This window comes from Boleophthalmus pectinirostris, unplaced genomic scaffold, assembly GCF_026225935.1.
Source record: "Boleophthalmus pectinirostris isolate CB_2022bp ecotype Guang Dong unplaced genomic scaffold, ASM2622593v1 HiC_scaffold_1637, whole genome shotgun sequence".
NCBI lineage: Eukaryota > Metazoa > Chordata > Actinopteri > Gobiiformes > Gobiidae > Boleophthalmus > Boleophthalmus pectinirostris.
Window position 1 is genome coordinate 1 of NW_026571101.1, and position 25,000 is coordinate 25,000.

Here is a 25,000-nt window from a genome sequence, read left to right on the forward strand (position 1 = left end):
TCATATGAAACAAAAACAGTTTAATCATCAAAACTGTGGAAATGTCAAATGTGTCGCATGCACTGCAAAAAATTAAATCTAGTCAAGTTAAGATGACTTGAATCAAGAAAGTTTTATCATAATTTGAGTAAATTCCACTTGACAAGTTAAATTGTCTATCAGCGGAATATGATTTTTTGTTCTTAAAATATGAAAATACAACATGCTACACTTAAAAAAAGAAAAACAACAACCCTTAAAATAAGACATGAAACTGAATGTCGCTTGAATTTAGAAAAACACTTTTTTCCATTGGTAGAGTCGACTCAGATAAAGTCAAATGTTCTTAATTTTCATTTAAAGTTTTTGCAGTGTAAATGAGTTTCCTTCCACTAAAACTGTAGCACTGTAACAAAATTATTTAGTAAAATACACAAAAAATACTCAATATGCGATATATCGATACAGCGGCCCACGATATTGATACTGTATCATTACATTAAACGATACGATATATCGATATTTCAATATTTTTGCACACCCCTACTGTTCTCATATCTGAGGAAGGCCGAAACGTCGTACCAATAAAAGAAAAATCAAGAAAGAGACAGTGTGGGAGTTTTCTTTAAAAACAGCTACGTGCCGCTCCTCTAACTCATCTGTCGCCCAGTCAGGTGTGCAGAGTCTAGACAGAAATGAGATTGCAGATATTCTCAAAAAGGAGTTTAGCCATTCCAAGTTTGTGATGCTGTGACACGTGGCTAAAGCTTAGATCAAAAAAGCCTGGGTTTGTGGTGGTTGGTAATAATAAAATTGTAAAACGAGTGCGTAATTAAGAAGAATCGTTCTGCACTCGGCCCATTCATGAGTCACTATAGTCACATTTTTTTCTTTTTTGAACTTTACTTGGTGATTTTTAAGCAGCTTTTCTGTATTTTACCTAAACAAATGACAATGTATGACTCTCTTTACTGTTGGCAGGGATCAAAATGGTCAAAAATCGGGACAAATGGGAAATTTCTTGTATAAAACGGAGACAAATCACTGATTTTGGCATAAATGTGCTGGGACAGGGGACACAGGGACTGTCCCGGGTAAATAGAGACGTCTGGTCACTTTATTAAAGCCAAAGTAAACATAAAACTACTTCTGATTTATTGTAGGCTTTGTCTGAATGTATTTCACTTCTCTGTGACTCTGAGCCTCTTTCTGTGCTGCAGTGGCTTTTGGCTCATGTTAGAAGCATTATTTACAGTATTCTCACAACTTGGATCTTGACATGAGAGATAATAATAATAATAACTGACTGCATTTATATTGCGCCTTTCAATATACCCAAAGTGCTTTACAGTTCATTATTCATTCACTCTATACTCAGTGGTGGTAAGCTACTATTGTAGTCACAGCTGCCCTGGGGCAGACCGACAGAAGCAAGGCTGCCAATCTGCGCCATCAGCCCCTCCGACCAATTCCTAGTGGTCTCCCATCCAAGTACTACCCAGGCCCAACCTGCTTAACCTCTGAGATCTGACAGGATCAGGCTTTGACAAGCTGGTACAGCCACAAGATGACATGAGAGATGAGCATCGATAAACAACAACGCTCTCCCAGAAGCTGCTAACCAACTTCTACTGGTGCACCATCGAAAGTGTTCTGACGTACTGCTGCACGTCATGGTTTTGGAGCCTGCACAGCTGCAGAAAAGAAGGACCTGCAGAGAGTGGTGAGAACAGCTTAAAAAGTGGTGGGCTCCTCACTCCCGAACCTGGACATCATCTACTCTTCACGTCTCCACACACGGGCCTCCAATATTCTGCAGGACCCACACACCCTGGGAACTGCCTCCTCCTTATTCTCCCCTCAGGAAGACTTCAAACTCCCCTCACACACACAAACAGGCTGAACAACAGCTTCTATCCACGCGCTCCAGGAGCACACTCAGTGCAATAATCGATTTATTTTATTTATTAAATGTTTTTTATTGGTATGGATGTGAGGATGTGTCTATATTTGTTCATTTTTACTGCTACAGATCTGCTCTGTCGAAGTTTCGTTGTATTTCATACAATGACAATAAATAAATCTAATCTAATCCAAAAAACAAGAAACAGCTTTTGCAGACATGCTAGCTTTGTTTTGCTCAACATATAAAGTTGTTGAAACAGGAAATACAACAGTCTATCACAAGATCAAGTCAGTGTTTGATGAGAATTATTATTTTCTGTTTCCATCTTCCATCTGCTTTTTACTGTCTGGAGTTTGCGTTCTGTTTTTTGGCCAATCATCTCATTTCTTGTGTAGCCACGCCTTATCTAAAGTGGTCCTGCCCCAACTCTCCAGGGTCAGATGGTTCACTTTAGACTCATCTGCTCCAAAGCAAACCTGTGTAAACTAGGCTTAAGTGCTTCTAAGGCGTGTGTGTGTTTGTTTTACGCTTCATTATCCTCTCCATGACTAATCCTCATAATGTCCACCTTTGTGTTTTTTTTCTTTTAGGTTATCAGGTCAGTCAGTATAAAAGGTTGACCTCAATACTCCTCCACAGCAACAGAACTTGGGCCGAACGGGAATCAACCCTCCAACCTTCAGGATGGGGGACCACTGCTCTAACCCCTGACCATGGAGATGCTATTCCTCAAACGTTCCACAGTTTGTTATGATCTCTTTACTTTAACATCCTGTGTGTATTGAAAAACGGAAACACTCCTCGCACTGGCTCCCTGTCCAGTTCAGAATTCCTTTTAAACATTTGATGTTTGTTTTTAATGCAGTCAGTGGTCTTGCACCTTCCTGCTTGTGTGAGATTTAGACCCCTCACCAACCCCAGCAGAGCTCTACGATCTGCTGGGCCACATCTGCTGGAGGTCCCCCAGTCCCGGTGCAAACAGTGGGCTGATCGTTCTTTTGCAGTGGCCGGTCCGAAACTCTGGAACTCTTTGAGTTACGGTTCATCCCTGACCTGCCTCTGTTCAAAGCCAAACTTAAAACCTACTTATTTAGAACGACTTTTAACCCCTGTGACACTTTCTTTATTTTAACCCTTATATACTGTTGACTTCTTAAGCTTTCCCAGTCTGGTCCAGGTCAAATTTGGCCCGGACCAAGAATTCCCTTACAGTAAGTGTCTATACCAAATAAATAGACTGTCCCACATGAATAAATATGTGCACTATACAGTGTTGGGGAGTAACAGATTACATGTACCAGAGTTATGTAATCAGAGTACAAATTATGAGTAACTGTATTCAGTTACAGTTACTGTTTCAATGAGTGGTAATTGGATTACAGTTACTTTGATGAAATAAATGGATTACAGGGTGGTAATTTTCAGTTTTCACATTTTGGGCTAAACTAGGACTAAAACCAGAACTAAACTAAAAAACATGACAATATCAAGTAATCCAAAGTATTCAGATTACATTACTCACTTTAAGTAATTTAATGGATTACGTTACAAACTACATTTTGGTGTGTGTAATCTGTAATCTGTAGGGGAATACATTTTAAAAGTCACCTTCCCAACATTGGTAATATATAAATATAATGTTTCAGTGAGCAGGAAGAGCATATTTTTGTAAGTATTACAACACATCTGCTGTCACACAGTATCATGTCCTGTTTTACAAAACAAATAAAAACATAAAAGCCAATATGATGATGATACTTATTGCATTTGAAACTGACATGAATATTCTGGAACAGTTGGAATTTATAATATAACAATTTTTATCCACTGCAGCCATTATTATTATTTCAAACTAATCAATGCATACAAAGAAGTGGTATATCAAAGTATAACATTTGAAAATATTTTCATTTTTGTGTATTTTGGCAAAATTTAGGTAAATTATCAAATTTCAGGATCAAAGAATGATGTTTAGTGTATTTTTACTACTGTTGAATGTCAAAACGGGTCAAAATGAACCCGAATAGTATGTAAAGGTGAATGGTGTACTGTGCTTTGTTGACCTATTTGTATGATGTTTATTGTTTTTTTAGCTTGCTTTTAATGTTGTACAGCACTTTGGTCGGCTTTGGTTGTTGGAAGGTATATATATAGTATAATATTTATAGAAATAAAGTTTGATTGATTGATTGGTCATCTCTTCACAGATCTGACCAGTAAATAAGATTAAAGCCAGTACTACCAGAGTCTAGAGTACTTTGACTATGGCTTAAAACGCATGAGACGTCAGGACTGCGGATCAAAAATGAAGAGAAAATAGACATCACGGGTCAAAGTAGATCAGCTTGTGTGAGTGATTTATTTGTTTTATCGTAATTATTTGTATTTGATCTTAAGTCTACAGCACTTCAAAGTTGTTTATTTGTTTCTTCGTAAATGCAGTTCACTGTGGTTCTCTCGTCTCGGTGTCAGTCAGTCACCACACCCCAATCACGCCTGTCTCAAATATGTCCCGTATAATTGATTTGACCTAATTAGCGGTTAAAAACATATCATTAAGAAACAAAGGCTTGACTTGGGGTGACTAATCTGAATGAAAACAGATGTCCTGTTCCAGTGAAACCGTTTAAAGGTTCACTGTATCTTTCCTGAAGAGACATATCCGCCTCGTCGTGGAGATTATGTAGAGTCACCGCGGCGTTAAACCTGTCCGTCAACTTTACATAACGACGACAAGACGACAGACGAGACAAGCTGGTCGGGCTAAGGTACACGCCAGATCTGTGGAGAAGTGAATGTACAAAGTGTTAACCGCAATAAATGTATGAAAGATAACCTGTACTTTTTTTTTTTTTTTCCCCCAATATTTTTATTCATTTTCAGACAATAAAAAAATTTTTTCACGTAAACAACACAGGTCAACATACAACCGAAAAAATAAAATAAAATAAAATAAAAATAATAATAATTACAAATTCACACACTCATACACATTCACATATTCACTAAATAATATTTGCACAATACAATTTATCAGTTGCAGGTAAGTCCTTGATTTATATTCAGTGACCATAAATCAAATCAAATCTCATAAATGTACAGATTATCTTACTTTATTTTTAATTAATTAATTTATATATTATATATATATATATATATATATATATATATATATATATATATATATTTTATTATCTATCTATTCATTTATTTATTTCTGTTTCTCTACCAATTTTTTATATTTTTTATTAATTCATTATTTTATAATAATAATAATAATAATAATAATAATAATAATAATAATAATAATTTAATTAATTAATTATTTGTTATAATAATAATAATCAATAAATAAAATACAAAAATAATTAATTAATAAAAAAATAAACAATTGTAGAGAAACATAAATAAATAGATAGATATTTATATATATATATATATATATATATATATATATATATATATATATATATATATATAATTTTAATTAATTAATTAAAAATAAAGTAAGATAATCTGTACATTTATGAGATTTGATTTGATTTATGAAACTAAACAGCAGTGCAGCAAGAAGTTTCTGGGTTTGCATGTTCTCCCTGTGTCTCGGTGGGTTTCCCTTGCTCCTCTGGGCACTACACTTTTCAACCCAACACATGCACAGGCCTCCAGCTCCGGTCAGGACGATGCACGGTGGTCTTGAACAAGACTAACTCAACATGTGGACACAGCAGTGCAGAGGAGACATTTTGCCGCAGGGACAAAGTGTGTGTTGTGTAACTACTGGAAGGCGTAACCCAGCCTAAAAATAATCTGCTGCATTAAAATGTTCTTATTAGTCACTGTATAAGTTTAATGCTAAATTTATCTTAAGCTTGACCTGAACCAAACCACAATAGTCACAAAATTGTTTTATTAATTGTTTTACTGACATGTGTACTTTTTATTAGCCTGATTCATCAGCCAGTTTCAGTTCATGGTACAGGTACTTTTTTTATTTAACCAATCTCTGCTATTTGGTTGTGACGTATGTAATGTCTCAAGAAGACAGGGAGAAGAGCAATAACGTCTTTCCCCTTGATAAAATTCACCAAACATTTTCTTTGTTCCAGGTTTAAATCCTCGATCTCGGGAATCGTTGCCAACACAGAATGTCTGTGTTCGTCTACATCACGGGTGCTCACACTTTTTCAGCATGTGAGCTACTTACAAAATGACCAAGTCAAAATGATCTACCTAATACAAAGCCAAGCAAACTGCACTGAAACACTCTGTGCCCCTTTTTTGGACCCTCACCCACAGTTTGAGAACCTCTTCTTTAAGAGAACTTCCTCTGGCACTTTACACAAAACTGTGAAAAAAGTGAAGGAAGATTTTTTAAACCTGTTTTTTAAAGTTCCAAACTGGAGTTTCATTCTTTTCTGGTTTTGCAGTGATATTTACCAGCCTCTGCACGTTTATCAAACCAAACGCACATCGTGACAAACACAGATGCATTTGTGCAGTTTTGTTAGGCAAACTTCAGCCAAATGTGGCAGTAGGTCTGTTCTGTAGATCCGCTCTATGCTGTAGACCTGCTTTGTGCCAACACTGGAACACAAATTTAGACTGGTTTTTGCTTCACGTTTGGTCTTGCTCTTCTAATCAGCCGCACTGTGGGAGGGGCTTGTGTTGGCTGTACGCAGGAAGGAGCGAGAGCGTGAAAAGGCGAGGGGCGGCGTGCTGACGTGAGGCAGATGGACAGGTAGGATGTTTAGGAAGTTGAACCTGCCCTGTGATGCACGCTGGTACACGAGGGCACACGCTGTCGCAGACGAGCCGTGCATAGGGAGCGTGTGTGTTTGTGATGTGCCGTAGAGTCTCCGCGGGTTTCAAATGAGCGCACAGGCTGCACTGAGACGCCCCACACGCTCCTGCACCCGCTACAAGTTTATTGCCAACAGCAGCGGCCGTAATGAAATATGATCACACTTGTTGAGTGTCAGACCTTGAGTGAGAGACAAGACCGAGTCCAAACGCGAGTCCGAGACGAGACAGCGATCTACCCACACGACCTTGGCGATCGACTGGTAGATCGCGATCGACTGGTAGATCGCGATCGACTGGTAGATCGCGATCGACGTATTGAGCACCCCTGGTCTACATGCATCTTAACCGCTTTGTTTACTGTTGTTCTGGATCACAAAAGGAACACAGACAGATGCTTGAGTTTGATGTCATGTCTTCACAGCTCTTCGCTGATTGGCTGGTGCACGGTCTACAATTTCCAGGGTTTTTGCAAACCATCTAGTGTATTCTGATTCCTGAACTAGTCACTGGAGAGAAATGAAATAGGTGGCACCAGACTGGCTACTTTTTATATTATATCTTAGAATTATATCATAAATACAATCATTATTTTTACAGCTTTTATAGGTGAGTTTCATTGTTGACAAAAGTACGCGTTGCATGCTGGGAATTATTTTGGTCGGCTGCAAGAAACACTAATTCAACATGACGGACGGAGCAAGAAAGCACGTAAAGGGTATTGATCCTGGTTATTTATCCACTCTTAACGGCAGAGGACCCAAGACCATTTGACCAGAAATTGGTCATAAGCATCGATGGACGACAAATCACCCTTTTCAACCCCGACAAAAGGTGGACCAAACCAAATTTCTGGTCAGAATCGCCAACTACCTGGACAAATATTCACTTGGGCGATATCCACAATGACTTGGTGGAAACTCCTGGGCCATTCACAGCAGAAAAGATGAAAACCTCCAAGAGTCTCGATGTGTTGTTGAACTTGTTGGAGTCCACGGTTTGCTCGGATCTTTTACATTTGCTCTGCGGATGTTTAAAAGCCATTTAATTCACCGTTAGCGGTTCTTTTCACTCAGAATACGAAAAAGACATTTTCCTTCTTCCGTGCTTCTATTTGTGCATCCGATAATGCAGCAGGAATTTACCATTATCGGGGATAAATACACGAGGTTACGCACTGTGTTTGACCGCTATCGTGTTTCTTGCCTCCGACCAAAATATTTCCCACCATCCAACAATGATGTCAGTTGGGATTTCCATGATTTAGACAAGAAATATAAAAAAAAAAAAAAAAAACAATCACACAAAGCATTGCCATCATTCTCTGAAGTCGCCATAAAAGACAACAGGAGATGGTTATTTAAAACACCAGAACAGACCAAAACACTGATGGTCACATGGTCATGTCTCTGCTCAGAGGTCAAACACTGATGTAACTGCCGACATAATGTCCATGATCTGAAGTGAAACACACTGTAGTGAGTGTTGAGCACTTCATACTGTAACACTGCAGAAACACACTCTCTTTATTAGGCCCGAGCCCCGACAGGGCGTAGGGCCTATTGCTTCCGCTCAGCGGAGCGAATGGGGAGCGACGTGCGCATGTCCGAATGCGACAAGACGACATGCAACTATGTCCACGGTCGCCCCCGGCCCAAACAGCAGTATCCCAGTAACCCACGCCCAAGGCCTGGCTCATATTTACTACTGCTAAAATGAATGGAAGTCAATGGGAGGTCAGGGGGCCGACCCCGACGAGATGGTCCAGACGCGCCCGTCACTCACCAATGACCCCACGGTGACGTGGGGAAGGTCGAGAGCTTTCAAAAAATGTATAATATGTTGTTCTAAAATTTTCGGATATATTGTTTTTGCTAAAATTATTATTATTATTATTATTATTATTCTGCTCTTTAAACCCTAATTTGACCCCCTAAACACGTTCAAAAACTCACCAAACTTCAGAAGTGGCGAAAAATTCGATAAAATATAGGTTTCGTGCACGGGCATTGTGACAGAGCGCCTGTGTTGCCCCGTCATCTCCCGACTGGCACGTCTGCATCTGGCCAAAGAGCGCGCACGACGCTTCCTTCCCTCCCTGTTTTGCGGAGCTAAGCTCCGATAGACTGGTTTATGCAGGACCGCTCGTGTATCTCGCGGTCCTGTTTTTCCCCAACATCTGAACAGTTTCCCGGCTCGTGCGTTCGAGGTGCACACTCGACGCCGACGCTGCTTTCCTACCTGCAGCAGCCTCCGCGCCGTTCTTGAGTTTAGGGCCAAACCGAGGCACTTCCTGGTTGTGCTTTAAATAGCGCATAGTGGCGCGCTCAAGGGGGACATGTGATCATGGACTCGACCATTGTGGTCTATTTGGGGTCATTTGTGGGTTTTTGAAGTTGTTTAATGTTTATTTTTATTATGTTTATTTCCAAGTTGATTTGTGTTCCTCAATACAATTTTGCTTATGTTAATTCCTTAAAACCCCATTTTCGTTAATTGGTTAGCCCAGGGGGAGGGGCTAAGGGGGTATAAAAGGAGGGAGCTCCAGTCATTTGTGTGTGGGTATTTGGCCTGACTACGTGGGTGCTGGCAACTGTAAGTGATTAGTGTACATATGTTTGTAAATACTTTTGTCTACCACCTCATTTTTTTTTTTTTTTTGTCACTGTAAATATTTCACTCTGCACTTGGAGCTGTGGTGCGAATAAAAACCCACATAAGTGAAGTTTTTTTGACTGAGCCATCATTTTTACATTTATTTCGGACGAACCCGTGACATTTGGTGGCAGTGGTGGGATGGCCAGTCGTCGGAAGCGCACACAGCTCCCTGGAAGACGTGCAGGACTGCGCTCGCAAAAGCAGGAAAGGGCGCAGGAATTAGCAGTGGATGATGGAGCCTGGGCGACAGAGGAAGAAGACGAAGCGGGCGCTGCTGCTCCAGTCCCGCAGGCAGCATTAGGCCCAGGAGAGGAGCTGCTGGCGGTCATGAGGACCTTCCTGGAGGGACAGCAGAGGAGAGAGGAGGGGTTTCTGGCAGAGCTCAGAGGTCTCCGGGCTTCGTTGCCAGCCCAACAACCAGAGCAGCTGGAGACTGAGCGTAGGCCAGCTGCACCTAGCTCTGCACCAGCCAGCACCGCGTCACCATCTGAGGAGTCTACAATGAGTCTTAGGCTGGACCTACCCACACCAGCTCCTCGGCGTCGCTGCAGCTCGTCCATGAATGTGCCAAGGGCAAGTGAAGAACATCCACGAGCGGAAAGCAGACTGTATGGGGACCCTAAGATCCCACAGTACCTGGCGGGGAGAGGATATTGAGAACTACCTGCTGCGCTTTGAGCGTATCGCCAGAACATGGGGTTGGCCGGAATGTGAGTGGGCATGTCGTTTGGTGGCCTCTACTCACTGGAAAGGCGCTGGAGGCATATATGGCTATGGACGAGGAACGGGCACACTCCTACCCGGACCTGAAGGCAGCCCTCCTTACCAAGTTTGACGTCTCCCCAGAGACTTATCGGCAGCAGTTCCGGTCCATGGCAAACCCACCTGGAGAGAACTCAACAGAGACGTACCACCATTTAAAGGGGCTCTACCGACGATGGATCCGGCCAGAGCAGCACACTAAGGAGCAAATCGGGGAGCAGATTATCTTGGAGCAGCTGCTACGGGTCCTCCCGGCAGACATTCGCACCTGGGTGAAGGAGCACGAGCCAACAGAGGGATTAGCTGCGGCCAAGCTAGCGCTGCAGTACCTCAATGCGCGGAGGGGAGGCCCAGCTGCCTACCCAGGGGGCCCTGGTCGGCAGCCTTCTTCTCAACCCAGACCGGCAACCAGAGTCAACTCCCACCTGCCTGGAGATCCCAGCCCTGCACCCAGCCAACGTGGTCCCGGTAAGGAGCTTGTTTGTTTCTACTGTCAGCAGTCAGGTCATAAAGCTTCCCTGTGCCCGATCAAAAAAGCTAAACTTAGCGGGGCATGTTATACCCCACGTGCTGAGGATGTCAGTGCTGGAGAGAGGCGGCAGTGTTACAAGGAGGTTACTATTAATGGTGAACCCGTGACAGCCCTGGTTGACTCTGGTAGCTTGTTAACCCTGGTCCGAAGGGACGTCGTGCCTACAAGCATCGTAGATTACAGCAGGCAGGAAACCATTTTGTGTGTACATGGTGACTGCCATTCCTACCCTACTGCTGATCTGACAGTGACTGTGGATGAACAACCGTATTTGTTGTCAGTGGGGGTGGTGGAGAAGTTACCAGTAGCTGCCATCCTGGGGTGGGATCTACCTGTGCTGATCGATGTGTTGCAGGAAGGGGGAGCTAAAGTCAGTGACTGTGGCAGGGGGTTTTCGGGTCCTGTGATCACCCGTGCGCAGGCAAGGACAGGGGTGACATCCCTCACAGGGCAGGAGCAGGGGTCCAGTCTCGAACCTTTTCTACCCTGGACAGTGAGTTGTTTGAAGGGGGCACAAAGGGGCCTAGGAAGTCACGCCGCCAGCGGCGCTTTGAAAAGGGACTAAAGTCGAGGGAGCCAGACTTTAAGGCAGGATTGATGTGGGAGGTGCCAGAGGACATTGGGGCCTTACAAAGACAGGATGAGACTTTGAAGCCAGCATTTGCCCGATATGGCAAAAGGAAGCAGGGAGTGCTATGTTATTGACAATGATATCTTGTATGCAGTGGCTGACGGTGCCAGGCGCCTCGTGGTTCCCATGTCGTGTCGACCACTGGTCATGCACCTGGCACACACCGTGCCTTGGGCTGGTCATCTGGGTCGACAAAAGACTTATTTGCGTATAGCTTCTCGCTTCTATTGGCCCTCCATGTATGCGGATGTACAAAATTTCTGTAAAACCTGTCCCACCTGTCAGAAAACGTCCTATGTCCGCCAATCTGACCGTGCCCTTCTCCAACCTCTGCCCGTGATTTCCACCCCATTTCGCCGTATATAGCCATGGATATTGTTGGCCCATTAGTGCGGAGTAGTGGTGGACACCAGTACATCCTGGTGCTGTGCGATTATGCCACCCGGTTCCCCGAGGCGTTCCCCCTGCGCACCGTCACTGCCCCGGCGGTGCTGCGTTGTCTTGTGCAGTTGTTTTCCAGGGTTGGTGTTCCGGATGAGATCGTGACTGACCAGGGGACGAATTTCACCTCCCGACTGCGGCAGCTCTTCCACCGGCAGCTGGGAATCTCAGCAATCAAGACCACTCCATACCACCCGCAGACGGATGGCTTGGTCGAGCGGTTCAACCAGACCCTAAAGAGGATGCTGCAGAAGTTCGTGGCTGATACCGGACAAGACTGGGACCAGTGGCTGCCCTTTCTGCTGTTTGCCTAAGCAGGGACTCCCAGACCTCCTTCACCCCAGACACGTCCTCCAGCTCCTCTGGGGGAATCCCAAGGCGTTCCCAGGCCAGCCGAGAGACATAGTCCCTCCAGCGTGTCCTGGGTCTTCCCTGGGACCTCCTCCCGGTGGGACATGCCCGGAACACCTCCCGAGGGAGGCGTCCAGGAGCATCCGGAACAGATGCCCGAGCCACCTCAACTGGCAAGACAAAATGTACTGAGAAACAGGGACAGTCCCTTAAAAACCCANCTGGTCATGCACCTGGCACACACCGTGCCTTGGGCTGGTCATCTGGGTCGACAAAAGACTTATTTGCGTATAGCTTCTCGCTTCTATTGGCGATCCATGTATGCGGATGTACAAAATTTCTGTAAAACCTGTCCCACCTGTCAGAAAACGTCCTATGTCCGCCAATCTGACCGTGCCCTTCTCCAACCTCTGCCCGTGATTTCCACCCCATTTCGCCGTATAGCCATGGATATTGTTGGCCCATTAGTGCGGAGTAGTGGCGGACACCAGTACATCCTGGTGCTGTACGATTATGCCACCCGGTTCCCCGAGGCGTTCCCCCTGCGCACCATCACTGCCCCGGCGGTGCTGCGTTGTCTTGTGCAGTTGTTTTCCAGGGTTGGTGTTCCGGAGGAGATCGTGACTGACCAGGGGACGAACTTCACCTCCAGACTGCTGCAGCTCTTCCACCGGCAGCTGGGAATCTCAGCAATCAAGACCACTCCATACCACCCGCAGACGGATGGCTTGGTTGAGCGGTTCAACCAGACCCTAAAGAGGATGCTGCAGAAGTTCGTGGCTGATACCGGATGAGACTGGGACCAGTGGCTGCCCTTTCTGCTGTTTGCCTACCGGGAGGTTCCTCAGGCGTCCACTGGTTTCTCCCCGTTCAAGTTACTGTATGGCTGGGATGTCCAGGGACCATTAGACCTGCTGCTAAGGGGCTGGGAAGCTCCCACAACCACCAGTGATCGCAGTGTGGGCCAGTTCGTGCTGGAGATGAGGGACCGCCTGGCCAAATACCGGGAGGAAGCCGAGGTCAACCTACGAGAGGCCCAGCAGTCCCAGAAGGCATGGTACGACCGTCAGGCCAGACACAGAGAGCTCCAGCATGGCCAGAAGGTTCTGCTCCTCCTGCCATCCTCCACCAGCAAGCTACTTGCCAAGTGGCAAGGCCCCTACACAGTTCTCCGGAAGATGGGCCCTGTGACCTACGAGATTCACCACCCAGACAAGAAGAAGGCAAAGCAGACTTACCATGTTAACCTGCTGAAGGAGTGGAAGGAAGCTCCAGTAATTCCGGTGCCCGTGGCGTCCCTGCTGGCGACGGAGGTGGACAGCGAAGGGGAGGAGGAGTCCACTCGAGCCGACCTCCGCCAGCCTGCTGAACCGGCCCTCAACCATCTCTCCGCTGACCAGTCCAGCCAGCTGATCCAGGTCTTCCAGAGAGTCTCCAAGCTGTTTGCTGCCAACCCCGGGAAGACGGTCCTGGTCGAGCACGTCATCCGTTTAAAGGACAAGGGCCCGGTCCGCCAGAGGTCCGACCGGGTTCCACAACATCTGGTGGCACAGCTCCTGAAGGAGGTGGAGGAGATGCAGCGCCTGGGGGTGATCGAGCCATCACAATCGGAATGGTGCAGTCTGGTGGTCATCGTGGTGAAGAAGGACGGCTCACTCCGCATCTGCATCGACTTCCGGAAGCTCAACGCGATGTCTGAGTTCGATGCCTACCCGATGCCCCGGATTGACGACCTGCTGGAGAAGATCGGTCAGGCCAGGTTCATCACCACCCTTGACCTCTGCAAGGGCTACTGGCAGGTGCCTCTGGAGGTGTCCAGTCGCCCATACACGGCCTTCCGGACACCTGCCGGCCTCTTCCAGTTCACCGTGATGCCCTTTGGCCTCCATGGAGCACCTGCCACCTTCCAGAGACTAATGGACCGTGTCCTGCAGGGGTGTGGCGACTGCAGTGCTGCCTACCTGGATGATGTGGTCATCTACAGTGACACCTGGGAACAGCACCTGCATCACCTGGAGCGAGTCCTTGGCCAGATCCAACAGGCAGGTCTGACACTAAACCCTGCCAAGTGTCAGTGGGCCAAGCAGGAGGCGACGTCTTCTTAATAACGTCGCCGCGTCTCTGGATATTCGTCCCTGATTGGTCGACGCGGCGAGTCTGACGCGAAAAGTTCTGCATTTTCAGCTTCTTGACGCTGACGCCTTGGACGTGCGTCTAGACCGCCGACGCCAAAACGCTCAAGACACACCGCAAAAACGCCAGATTCGCGCCGCGCTGACGCCGAAAATGCACCGCAAAAACGCCGGGCGCTCTAGTCGCGCGTCCACATCGACTTTACATAGAAACTGGACGCTTTGATGCCTTGGTGTGAACGGCCCTTTAACGTCACATATGAACAGTTATTCAGATAATTATAGCATAAACAACAGAACAATTTTACCAAACTCACGATCTCACTCCAAATCACTAAATCCATTGAATTCTTCATCCTCGGTGTCACTTCTGAGCAACTTCTGGAGATAAACCGTAGATCCATGATGTAAACAGAGCGCCGCTTCCTCTTCTGTGTCGCCGTCATCAGACTCAGCATCAGTTCCAGTTAGAATTATTCTGGTCTTTCTGAATCCCGACAGGATGGTTTCGGTGTCACTGAAGTCCAGGCTTTGTCGATTCATCCAGTGACTTCAGGAAAGTTTCATGGTGCCTTATAACAGATAACAGATTTTGCCTGACGATTATTTGACCAAGAATTTATTGCGATAACGATAATATTGACATTTTGACTGCGTTCAGACTGCAGCCTGAAGTGACCCAAATCTGATTTTTTGGCCCCTATGTTCCTGTATCTGATCTTTTAATGACAGTCTGAACCACACAGATCCGATTTTTTTCAAATGTGACCCAGGACACTTGGATCTGTGCTCCTGAAACTGATACATATCTGATCTTTTGACATGTGACTGAACGGCCAAAGTGCATTCATCCACCTACACGTTATCAACAAACCACAAACGTCACTATTCAGCTGAAGTGAAGACTGACTGATGCTCGCTGTGGCTGGAGCCGTGAATGTTTTAATCTAAACATACAGAGAACCTGATATTTGCTCATTAGCCCTGGGAGAACGTTACGTCTGATGTTGGCCAACTGGCTCCACTATGTTATCTAACATATAGGTGCAATTTCCCGTTCAAAGGAGGTGTTTCTACACAATATTACACAGCAGCGTTTGGTTCCTGAATTCAAGACATTTTTACAATAGATTTTAATTAACCCACTTGTTGGTCGATGTTGTAGCTTCTTGTGCTATTACTCTGTTTTTACTCTGCTACAAACTTGAGCATGTGCAGTCTTGATCTTGATCGATGTTTCTTCTGCTCGATGAATAATGTCTGTGAAGTGATGACGTATTTTTGACAGTAAAATTCCGTCTGTGAATTCGTAATCGTACTGATCAAAGCGTAATCTTAAATTTTCATTTCGTGATTGTAATTCTTGACGTCATAATTTTTCAGTTCGTATTCTGATGGATAAAATACACACAATATATTTTATGTACGACTGGACTCATTTAAGAGTTTACAAATATTTATTTTATGCGCAACTACAGCCAAATACGCACGGATTTCTGTTCTATGCGCATAAATATTTTTGACAGCTTTCTTACTCCATAGTTTAGGGTGTGTTTATGTGGCGTCCTCAAACTCCTCGTCGTCGTCGTCCGTCTCTACGTCGAGCAGAGGAAGAGCGTGTCTGGGGAAGGTGTAGTCGGACATGTTGGGAAGGTCGGAGATGACGCAGCAGTTTAAGGCGCTCCTGAAGATGTTCATGTCACAGACCTCGCTCCAGCTGTCCACTAGGGGGTCGTACGCCTCCACACGGAAGGTGGTGGAGAAGCCGGCGTATCCGCCCACAGCGAAGATCCGGTTATTTAAGACGGCGATGCCAAAGTAACTGCGTGTGGTGTTCATGGACGCCACCTCCCTCCAGGAGTCGGAGCGTGGACTGTAGACTTCCACGCTGCGGAGGTGTTCAGTCCTGTTAAAACCCCCGACCTACACACAGAGCCCACATGTTAGGACAAGAGAATAATGTCATGTCATTCCAAACAATCTTAGAGTGAGTCTACGAAAATATAAAAAGGTACAAGATTTAAAGGAATCGTGAGCTTCACATGAGGCCTGGTCTGTCCATAAACTGAGATGAGACACACTTGGACGTGTCTCTGTCTGCAGCTGAAGGCTCTGGGGCTCAGTTGTGTTTGTAGTTCTGCACTTACCGCATAGATGCTGTTGTCGTAGGTGGTGACACTGAGCCGCGTCTGGTCGTCATGGGAGCGATAAAGCTCCACTGGTTTGTTTCGGGGCTGTAGCACTCGGCCGTCTGCAGATACTGAGAGCCGTCGAAGCCTCCACATATGTAGATCTGCACAACACACAAAGGTTAAAGGTTATAAATAAATGAATAAATGAAACTTTTTTTTATTAAATGTATTTTCTGTATCACTGTAATTAAGTGTAATAACTACACCTAATGAACCAACAGTTTATTAAGAATGATTGGGGCTTTGTAGCTCCTTGAGGGGTTAGAGTGTCATTAAAGTCTCTGTACCTGATTTATTCCGTCTTAAAAACAAAACTAGTTTGTTTTAAACCGTTTGCTCCAAAGTTTTTCCTCACTCACCTTCTGTGATCAGAGCGTCCTCATTATTCACAATAGTGAGTTTATAAACACTTGTCACAACTTTCAGACGTCAAAACAGAGTTTGGCTGTGACGGTTAAACTAACGACCACTAGCATGCTAATCTGGACTTCCTGATTATCGGTCAATAAAACGCTTTATAATTAGATTCAGGCAGTACACAGTGGACTTATTTTCCCCTCGAGAGCTGCTTCTACAATATCTGTGTCCTGGAGCAGGACACGTGTTCCTCAGAAGTTTGTTTTTTGTTCTTTATGAATGAAGTGTGTTTCATTAAAACCATTCAAAGAAGAGTTAACGATTGTTCTCATATTTCTCTGTGCACGTACCTTTCCGTTCAGAGCGGCACAGTCGGCGTCGCTCCTATGCTCGTTCATGGGGGTGATCAGGGACCAGCAGCGGGTCTGGGGGTCAAACACTTCGGCCGTGTTGAGAATCGTGTTCCCGTCGAAGCCGCCCATGGCATAAATGAGGCCGTTCAGCACCGCCACGCTCACGTAGCAGCGTCTGTGGTTCATGGGGGGCATCTCGTGCCAGGTGTTGGTCGCCAGGTCCAGACGCCTCACGCTGTTAAAATGCTAATAACTTTAAATGCTAATATAACTTTATTCCCTCATCAAAAACCTGCCTGAAGAAGTTTTAGAATCATCCACGCATGTTTCAGTCATTTAGCGATCTCTCTGGGGCCACACTCAGAGCGTCAAAAACAAAAGTGAAGGTTATAAAACATGTGGATATGTTGTAACTTGTTGATGTTGTTGACCAGAACACAAAAAGACAAAGCAGAACAGGAAAACCTAAAATCCGCCATATCAGACACTGTAAAAGGAACAACCACATTCTGGATCGGGACGGGGCTCAGGTCATTGGATCGGAAAACAACAAGTTCAAACGCTGGATCAAGGAGGACATTGAAATCAGGAAACGAGGCACGGACAGCATTAACCGTGATGACGGAGCGTTCCTCCTTTCACACACCTGGGACACCCTCCTCCAGAGACACCGGGCGACGGGAGACGTGGTCAGTCTGAGCGACCTGCCAGGTCCATCAGGTCTGACCACGCCCACAGGAAGTAACAACAGCTGATATACGACACGTCACCACCAACACCGCTGACAGTTCTGAAGATGCAGCAGCAGCCGAAACATGTCAACAAGGTAAATATACTTTACTGCACTGTCTTTAAAAAGAACCTAAGAAGTTAAAGTATATAAGAAGACAAAATGAACATCATTGGCTTAATAGACCCTAAACCCCCAGAGCAAACACCAGGCCTGGGGGAGTCTAAATAAATAATATAAGCATCCAAAATACTGAGTTATTGTTTCATGAGTAAAAGACGGGGAAGTAAACGGACCAGTGTTTTTTCAACCAGAGGAAATACAAGAGTCAGTTTTCTGTGTAACTGTCACAAACAGCCCATTGGTGATTCATGAGAGGATCATTCACACAGGCACTTTAATCCACTTTGCACTTTGTCATTTTTACATTGCACTTTAATAACTCGGAGCACTTAGAACATTTGCTCATTTGCACATAAGACAATGTTGCACAGGCACAGACCCAATGCAACAAACAGTTAGAGTTCACATGTGAACTGCCAGCTATTAAATTACCTCATGTGCAATCGCAATTTTGGCACACACAAAGCTTAGAGTTTCAATGCTTTTTAATCAAGTTCATAAACATTTTCACTTTTCACTTCCTTTTGCACAATCAGAAAAAATTACCCCAAAAAATTCTAAAGTTGGGTTGATTTCCAAAAATGTTGATAAAAGAAAAACTGATTTCATCTTTGTGAGGCGCCCATGACTGAAGTTTCCGTATTTCGATTGCCTCTTTAATCCAGCGACGATGTTTCTTTTCCTCTGTCCCAATGATGTTTGCTCCATCTCAGTCCATAATGTGCTTCTCTCTTTTACAGTGGGTCTGGTCAAGTGGTAACGGAGGGAAACAGGGGCAGATTTTTGACATTCAAATGTCTCTTATTCAGAAACTAGAGGGACTATTGAAATAAGTAAAGTATCAGAATGTAGGAAAGAGTTACACTCCAACAGGGTCAAGTTAAACCTGTGATATTCTTTCAAGTTTTTGACAAAAAATTTAAAAAACTCATGTCGGTAACGGAGGTAATGAAATATGCAGCACTTTTTGGTCAATAAATCCAAACAGTGATAACTCTTGGTTCTCACTTACATATCCTTAACAAACTGGTTTGAATATTTGCTTCATATAGTTTTCTACCATATGGTACAAGATTAGGTTGAAAAACCTCTTACTTTTTGACTCATGAGATTTTTTATTAAGAAAGGTCATGGTAACGGAGGGAAAAGTAACAGAGGGAAAATTGTACAAACAAGTAGAAGGTGCAGGATTTTACATCATTTGTCGCTTTTTTCTTCCAAATACTTTAATATTACTTCAAAATGAAAGGAAACTATTTCTATAAAATATATCAGTCCTTCCAAGCTAATTTTTATCATTTTAAATGTTTTTTTGGAAAAACCATGTCCCTTCATCAACAGTTCAAAGATGGAATAACACAAGATATGATGAAATACATCCATTTATTTACATGATTTTTGGGTCTTTGAAATTTGGGAAATAATTTTTGTTCCATGTTTCATACATGGTCTGTTTAAAACGTATGGAACTTTAGAACCAAAAATGGTACAGAAAAAAGGTCAACAGTTTGATAAACTAGAGTACATATGTATCTGTTCAATACATTTTTATATCAGATGCATTAACTTGAATTTTTGGTCTTGCTGTTTATTTCTGCTTGACCTTGGCCATATATAAATTTTTGTGTTTTACATAACTTTAAAAAATAAAATATAGGAGTAAAGAGGGTTGGAATATAGGGCTGTGCATTGCCTTGATAGTCAGGGAGCCAAAGTCTCAAAAGCTCAATAAAATGAGTTGAACTTGACATCGTCTGTTATACTTTTCATTTGTGTGTTTTTTTTTGTTAACTGTGACCCTAAAGACCAATCACTGGAGGGTCTGCTCTTCTAGAAATATAGCGAAAAAAACTGTGGCCATTTTAGTGTATGTAACCTTCATTTTTTGACAAAAAATTTAGAAAAATAAAAAAAAAATCCTGAAATCCTCATTGAGTTGGGTAAGCTGGAAAAAATTACATATTTCTTGAAGATTAATAATGAATCCATTTGTGAAGCCCGATTAATTTTTGAAATATCAATAACCATTGAAATATGTTTTTTTAGGTGATCAAAAGCAATCACAAAATTAGTTTTTTATCACCTAAAAAACATAGCCAGAGTCCACCCCATTCTCTCTCTCTGGCCGACACAGAGACGCTGATGCTTTTACCACCAGTCGAACAGACGACTGTAATGTCCTGCTCTCTGCTCTTCCCAAAAAGTGTATTTCAGGTTTGCAATTATTACAAAATTCAGCAGCACGTGTCCTGACGAGGACCAGAAGACGGGACCACATTACACTGGTTTTAAAATCACTGCATTGGCTCCTGTGAGTTTCAGGATCCATTTTAAAGTTCTTTTTCTGGATTTTAAATGTCTTAATGGTCTTGGGCCATCTTATCTTTCAGAACTGCTTTTACCCTACGAACTCTCACGGACCCTGCGCTCCTCCAGCAGCAGCTCCTGGTCATTCCCAAAGTCAGTTCATATACACACACACACACACACACATGCATACATGCACATACACACACATACAAACACACATACATACACACACATTATTTATTTAAACTGCTCATTTCATTCATTATTTTATGACCATAAACATTCAGATGCCAGTTGACTGCTGAAATATGTGACTGTTATGAAGATGAAAACATGTTATAGACTTAGTGGTGAATGAAGTAATTGGCCCTCGCCACTAACAACGTTATTAATTCTGTTGTTTTACTAAAAGTGCAGATACCAGAGCAAAGAAATACCTGTAAGTAAAAGTAAAAGTATCACATGAAAAATTTGCTTACGTAAACGTACTGAAGTGCCCATTTAAAAATGTATTTAGACTTTCCGTTTGTTGATTTTCCTCGGATCTCCTCAGCTCTTGTCAGTTCCCCTTGGTTCCTGATGATGAAATTTGGTTCCTCGTCTCTGATTTTATGAAACAGATTTCCCCCAAAAAAGTGCGACTTATAGTCCAGTGCGATATGTTTTTTTCTTATTCACTACTCATTTTCTCGCTTATAGTTCAAAAAATACGGTACATCTCCATGGAAACAAGCAGATGGCAGACTCTTTACTGGAAAACTTACATTGTGTTCATCTAAAATTTGCTTCTTATAATGTTGTATCTTCATCAAAGCCCGGCACCGGGAACTACCTGAATACATGTACTGAAAATACACATTCTGAATACGGATTTTACACTTTTAATTTAAATTTTACAGCACAGTTACATTTTCATTTGGTGGATTTCACAATATAAATACTTTTCTAAAATTTAAGGAATACATGGCGGTACTGTATCTGCAATTTTTGCTTTGAACTGCACCATATTCATGAGAAAATGAAAATGAGAAAAAGAAAGTCCCGATTTTTTTTTGTCTCTGTACTGTAGATCCTGAAGTGCTTCCCATACAAAAGCCAAAAAACAGCTAAGATACAATCATAATAGCATAGATCTTAGTTAAATAAATGCGTAACAACAAAAATTAAAGCCGCGCGCGGCGATGGTAGCCCTCGCCCCGGCGCGCACCGCCCCGAAATGCGACCGCCGGGGACTCGCGACCGCCCCGGCATGTCACCCTCTCTTCCCGACATCCACCCAGGCTGACAGCTCATCCATTAGACACATTACATAATGCACCTTTAAATATTTTTAGGAGTCATTGCGCCCCTGCTGGCCAACAGTGGAAAATGCACCATGTCCGTTATTTATTTTTTTGCTCATAGTCATGCATAGAACTTATTCCCTGAGTTTGGTACAAATCCAATAATGTTGACATGTCATGTCTATGGTAGGGGGCGCTATGGAGTTAACTTTTCATATGTTTTATAGTGTATTATATTCAGGCTGGGATCAGGCATTAGTGATTCAAATTTCAGCACAATCGGACTCAGCCTGTGGGTGTAATCATTTTCTAAGTATTTGTTGGGGGAGTCTTTATGCCCCTACTGGCCAAAAGTGAAAAATGCATCATGTCCATAATAGACTTTTTTGCTTGTAATCACGCATAGAATTTAATCCCCAACTTTGGTACAAATCCGAAATTGTTGACATGTCATGTCTATGCTAGGGGGCGCTATAGAGTTCATTTTTCATATGTTTTATAGTTTATTATATTCAGGCCGTGATCAGGCATTAGTGATTCAAATTTCAGCACGATCGGACTAAGCCTGTGTGTGTAATTATTTTTTAACAATTTTTTGGGGGAGTCTTTGTGCCCCTGCTGGTCAAACGTGGAAAAGCCCCATGTCCGTAATAGACTTTTTTGCTTGTAATCATGCGCAGAATTTAATTCCCGAATTTGGTACTAATCTGATAATGTTGATGTTTCACGTCTATGCTAGGGGGCGCTACAGAGTTCACTTTTATTAGATTTCATATTTCATCACATTCAGGCCTGGATCACGCAATTGTGATTTGAATTTGAGTTCTCTAGGACAATGCCTGTGGCCGTGACAGGTCACCGAAGAAACAGGAAATGAAGGCGTTTTTCGGCGGCGTGCTACGGGCAAGGAGTATCAATAAAAAAATTTATGATTTTTGTGAGTTTATGTCTCTAGATGTGACATGTGAAGTTTGAGCTCATTTGGACCAAACCCCGGGGACTTGAATCTTTTTGTAGACACCCAAGTCAAAACGGCGGCGAATTTTTGATCCAATATGGCCGACTTCCTGTTGGTCATAGGGGTGCACAATGATTGACTTTTTTGTTTGTCTCCTTGAGTTCTATCACTGCCCCGAATTTTGTGAGCCTACGCCAAAATATATGTCTGAGCCTCCAATTCATTTTCAAAATTTGACATTTCAAGGGGGCGCTGTTGAGTGGGGGGGCTTTGGGCATTGTCACGATGCCCATTTTATCAAATTTTTCACCGGACTGGTCGATCTGATACCCGGTTTGGGGACTTTTCGTCGATGTTCAGGGGGTCAAAATCGCGATTGTTTGCAAGGAAAAATAATAAACAAACGTAAGAAACCGGCGAAGATACCGAAATACCCCTCGCCTCTAACGTTGTTAGTGGCGAGGGCCAATAAAGTAGTTTTTGTAATCATATGTCATGTTTTTACAATTTCATCTCTGATTGAATCGTATTTCAAACATACTGCACGTTTTAAAGCAGGTATTCAGTATTCTGTAACCAGTGTTGGGGAGTAACAGATTACATGTACCTGAGTTACGTAATCAGAGTACAAATTATGAGTAACTGTATTCAGTTACAGTTACTGTTTCAGTGAGTGGTAATTGGATTACAGTTTGGTTAAAATAAGTGGATTACACGGCGGGATTTTCCTGTTTTTACATTTTGGCTATATCCCCCCTTTTTTCTTTTCTTTTTTTTTTTTTCGTAATTGCCGGAAACTAAACCAGGTCTAAACCAGGTCTAAAACCAGGTCTAAACCAGGTATAAACCAGGTCTAAACCAGGTATAAACTAGGTCTAAACCAGGTCTAAACTAGGTCTAAACCAGGTCTAAACCAGGTCTAAACCAGGTCTAAAACCAGGTCTAGACCACGTCTAAACTAGGGTATGTTTTGGGGTGTGTAATCAGTAATCTGTAGGGGAATACATGTTAAAAGTCACCTTCCCAACACTGTCTATAACCAAATCTGGCTGTAACCTCGGCTCCCCTCGGCAATCCTCGGCTATCCTCGGCTATCCTCGGCTCCCCTCGGCTCCCCTCGGCTATCCCTCGGCTCCCCTCGGCTCCCCTCGGCTATCCTCGGCTCCCCTCGGCTCCCCTCGGCTCCCCTCGGCTATCCTCGGCTCCCCTCGGCTATCCTCGGCTCCCCTCGGCTATCCTCGGCTATCCTCGGCTCCCCTCGGCTCCCCTCGGCTATCCTCGGCTCCCCTCGGCTCGGCTCCTCGGCTCCCCTCGGCTATCCTCGGCTATCCTCGGCTCCCCTCGGCTCCCCTCGGCTATCCTCGGCTATCCTCGGCTATCCTCGGCTATCCTCGGCTATCCTCGGCTATCCTCGGCTATCCTCGGCTCTCCTCGGCTCCCCTCGGCTATCCTCGGCTATCCTCGGCTATCCTCGGCTATCCTCGGCTATCCTCGGCTCCCCTCGGCTCCCCTCGGCTCCCCTCGGCTCCCCTCGGCTCCCTCGGCTATCCTCGGCTATCCTCGGCTATCCTCGGCTCCCCTCGGCTATCCTCGGCTATCCTCGGCTATCCTCGGCTATCCTCGGCTCCCCTCGGCTCTCCTCGGCTCTCCTCGGCTCCCTCGGCTCTCCTCGGCTCCCCTCGGCTCTCCTCGGCTCCCCTCGGCTCTCCTCGGCTCTCGCAGTGCATGATGGGCTGCGTACCGGTGGTGTTCTCCGCTGCGGCGACTCGACCGATTTCCCCCCGGGTTTCGCCCTCGTTCCTGGGATGCTGAGGACGGGAAGACACGGCCGCCGCGCTCCAGAAAACAGGTCCGAGCGGCGCCGACGCGGATCCGCTCGAACACTTCACCCCGGCGCCTAAAACCGACACAGTTAGCATTAGCACTTAGCCTGCCTACGTGAAACCGCTTCGGGCGATAGCTTAGCATTAGCACCACAAATAAACATTGCATTTTAGACACTGACATGGCAAATTATAATTAATACTTTACAACTGATGAGCTCCGACCCGTTTCGCTTCGTATTTATTTCACGTCATGCGATTTGGCTGTAAAAAAAAAACACTTAATAACTTGTTATGTTGTCCACTTGCATCTGTCAAAACTCTTTTTCTTTTTTTCAGAATGACAGTAACTGCAACACAATTAACATAAACAAACGAGTTTTCATCTTTAATCAAACCCACTGGACGGGTTGGGCTTTTCGTAAATCTGCATTTGAATCGCAAACCGAGCTCCTGTCTTGTGCATTTACGGAAGGAAATCTTTAAAAAAAATAAAATAAACTTGATGCGAAAGGAAGAAATGAACAAACGCTAAAGGAATGTGGTTTGTCAGTTTGTCAGCACGCAAGGATTGTTTAGACTGTAAACTAAAGCGATACTCTTTTATATTTTTTTCTGCTTGCCTGACCTTTTGGACTTTTAACCAGGTTTTATTGTTGTTTCCTCGTAATAACAC

The 25,000-nt window shown here is 44.2% G+C and overlaps 1 protein-coding gene across 1 annotated transcript; it reads right to left on the minus strand.

The window, feature by feature from the left end:
- Nucleotides 1–15,708: 15,708 nt before the first annotated feature.
- Nucleotides 15,709–21,266, minus strand: LOC129408527 (kelch-like protein 10). The gene is given in 5 exon segments (XM_055152218.1): nucleotides 15,709–16,118; nucleotides 16,343–16,380; nucleotides 16,383–16,488; nucleotides 17,095–17,343; nucleotides 21,234–21,266. Coding segments are annotated over 5 exon segments (795 nt in total). The 3' UTR covers nucleotides 15,709–15,749.
- Nucleotides 21,267–25,000: the final 3,734 nt, after the last annotated feature.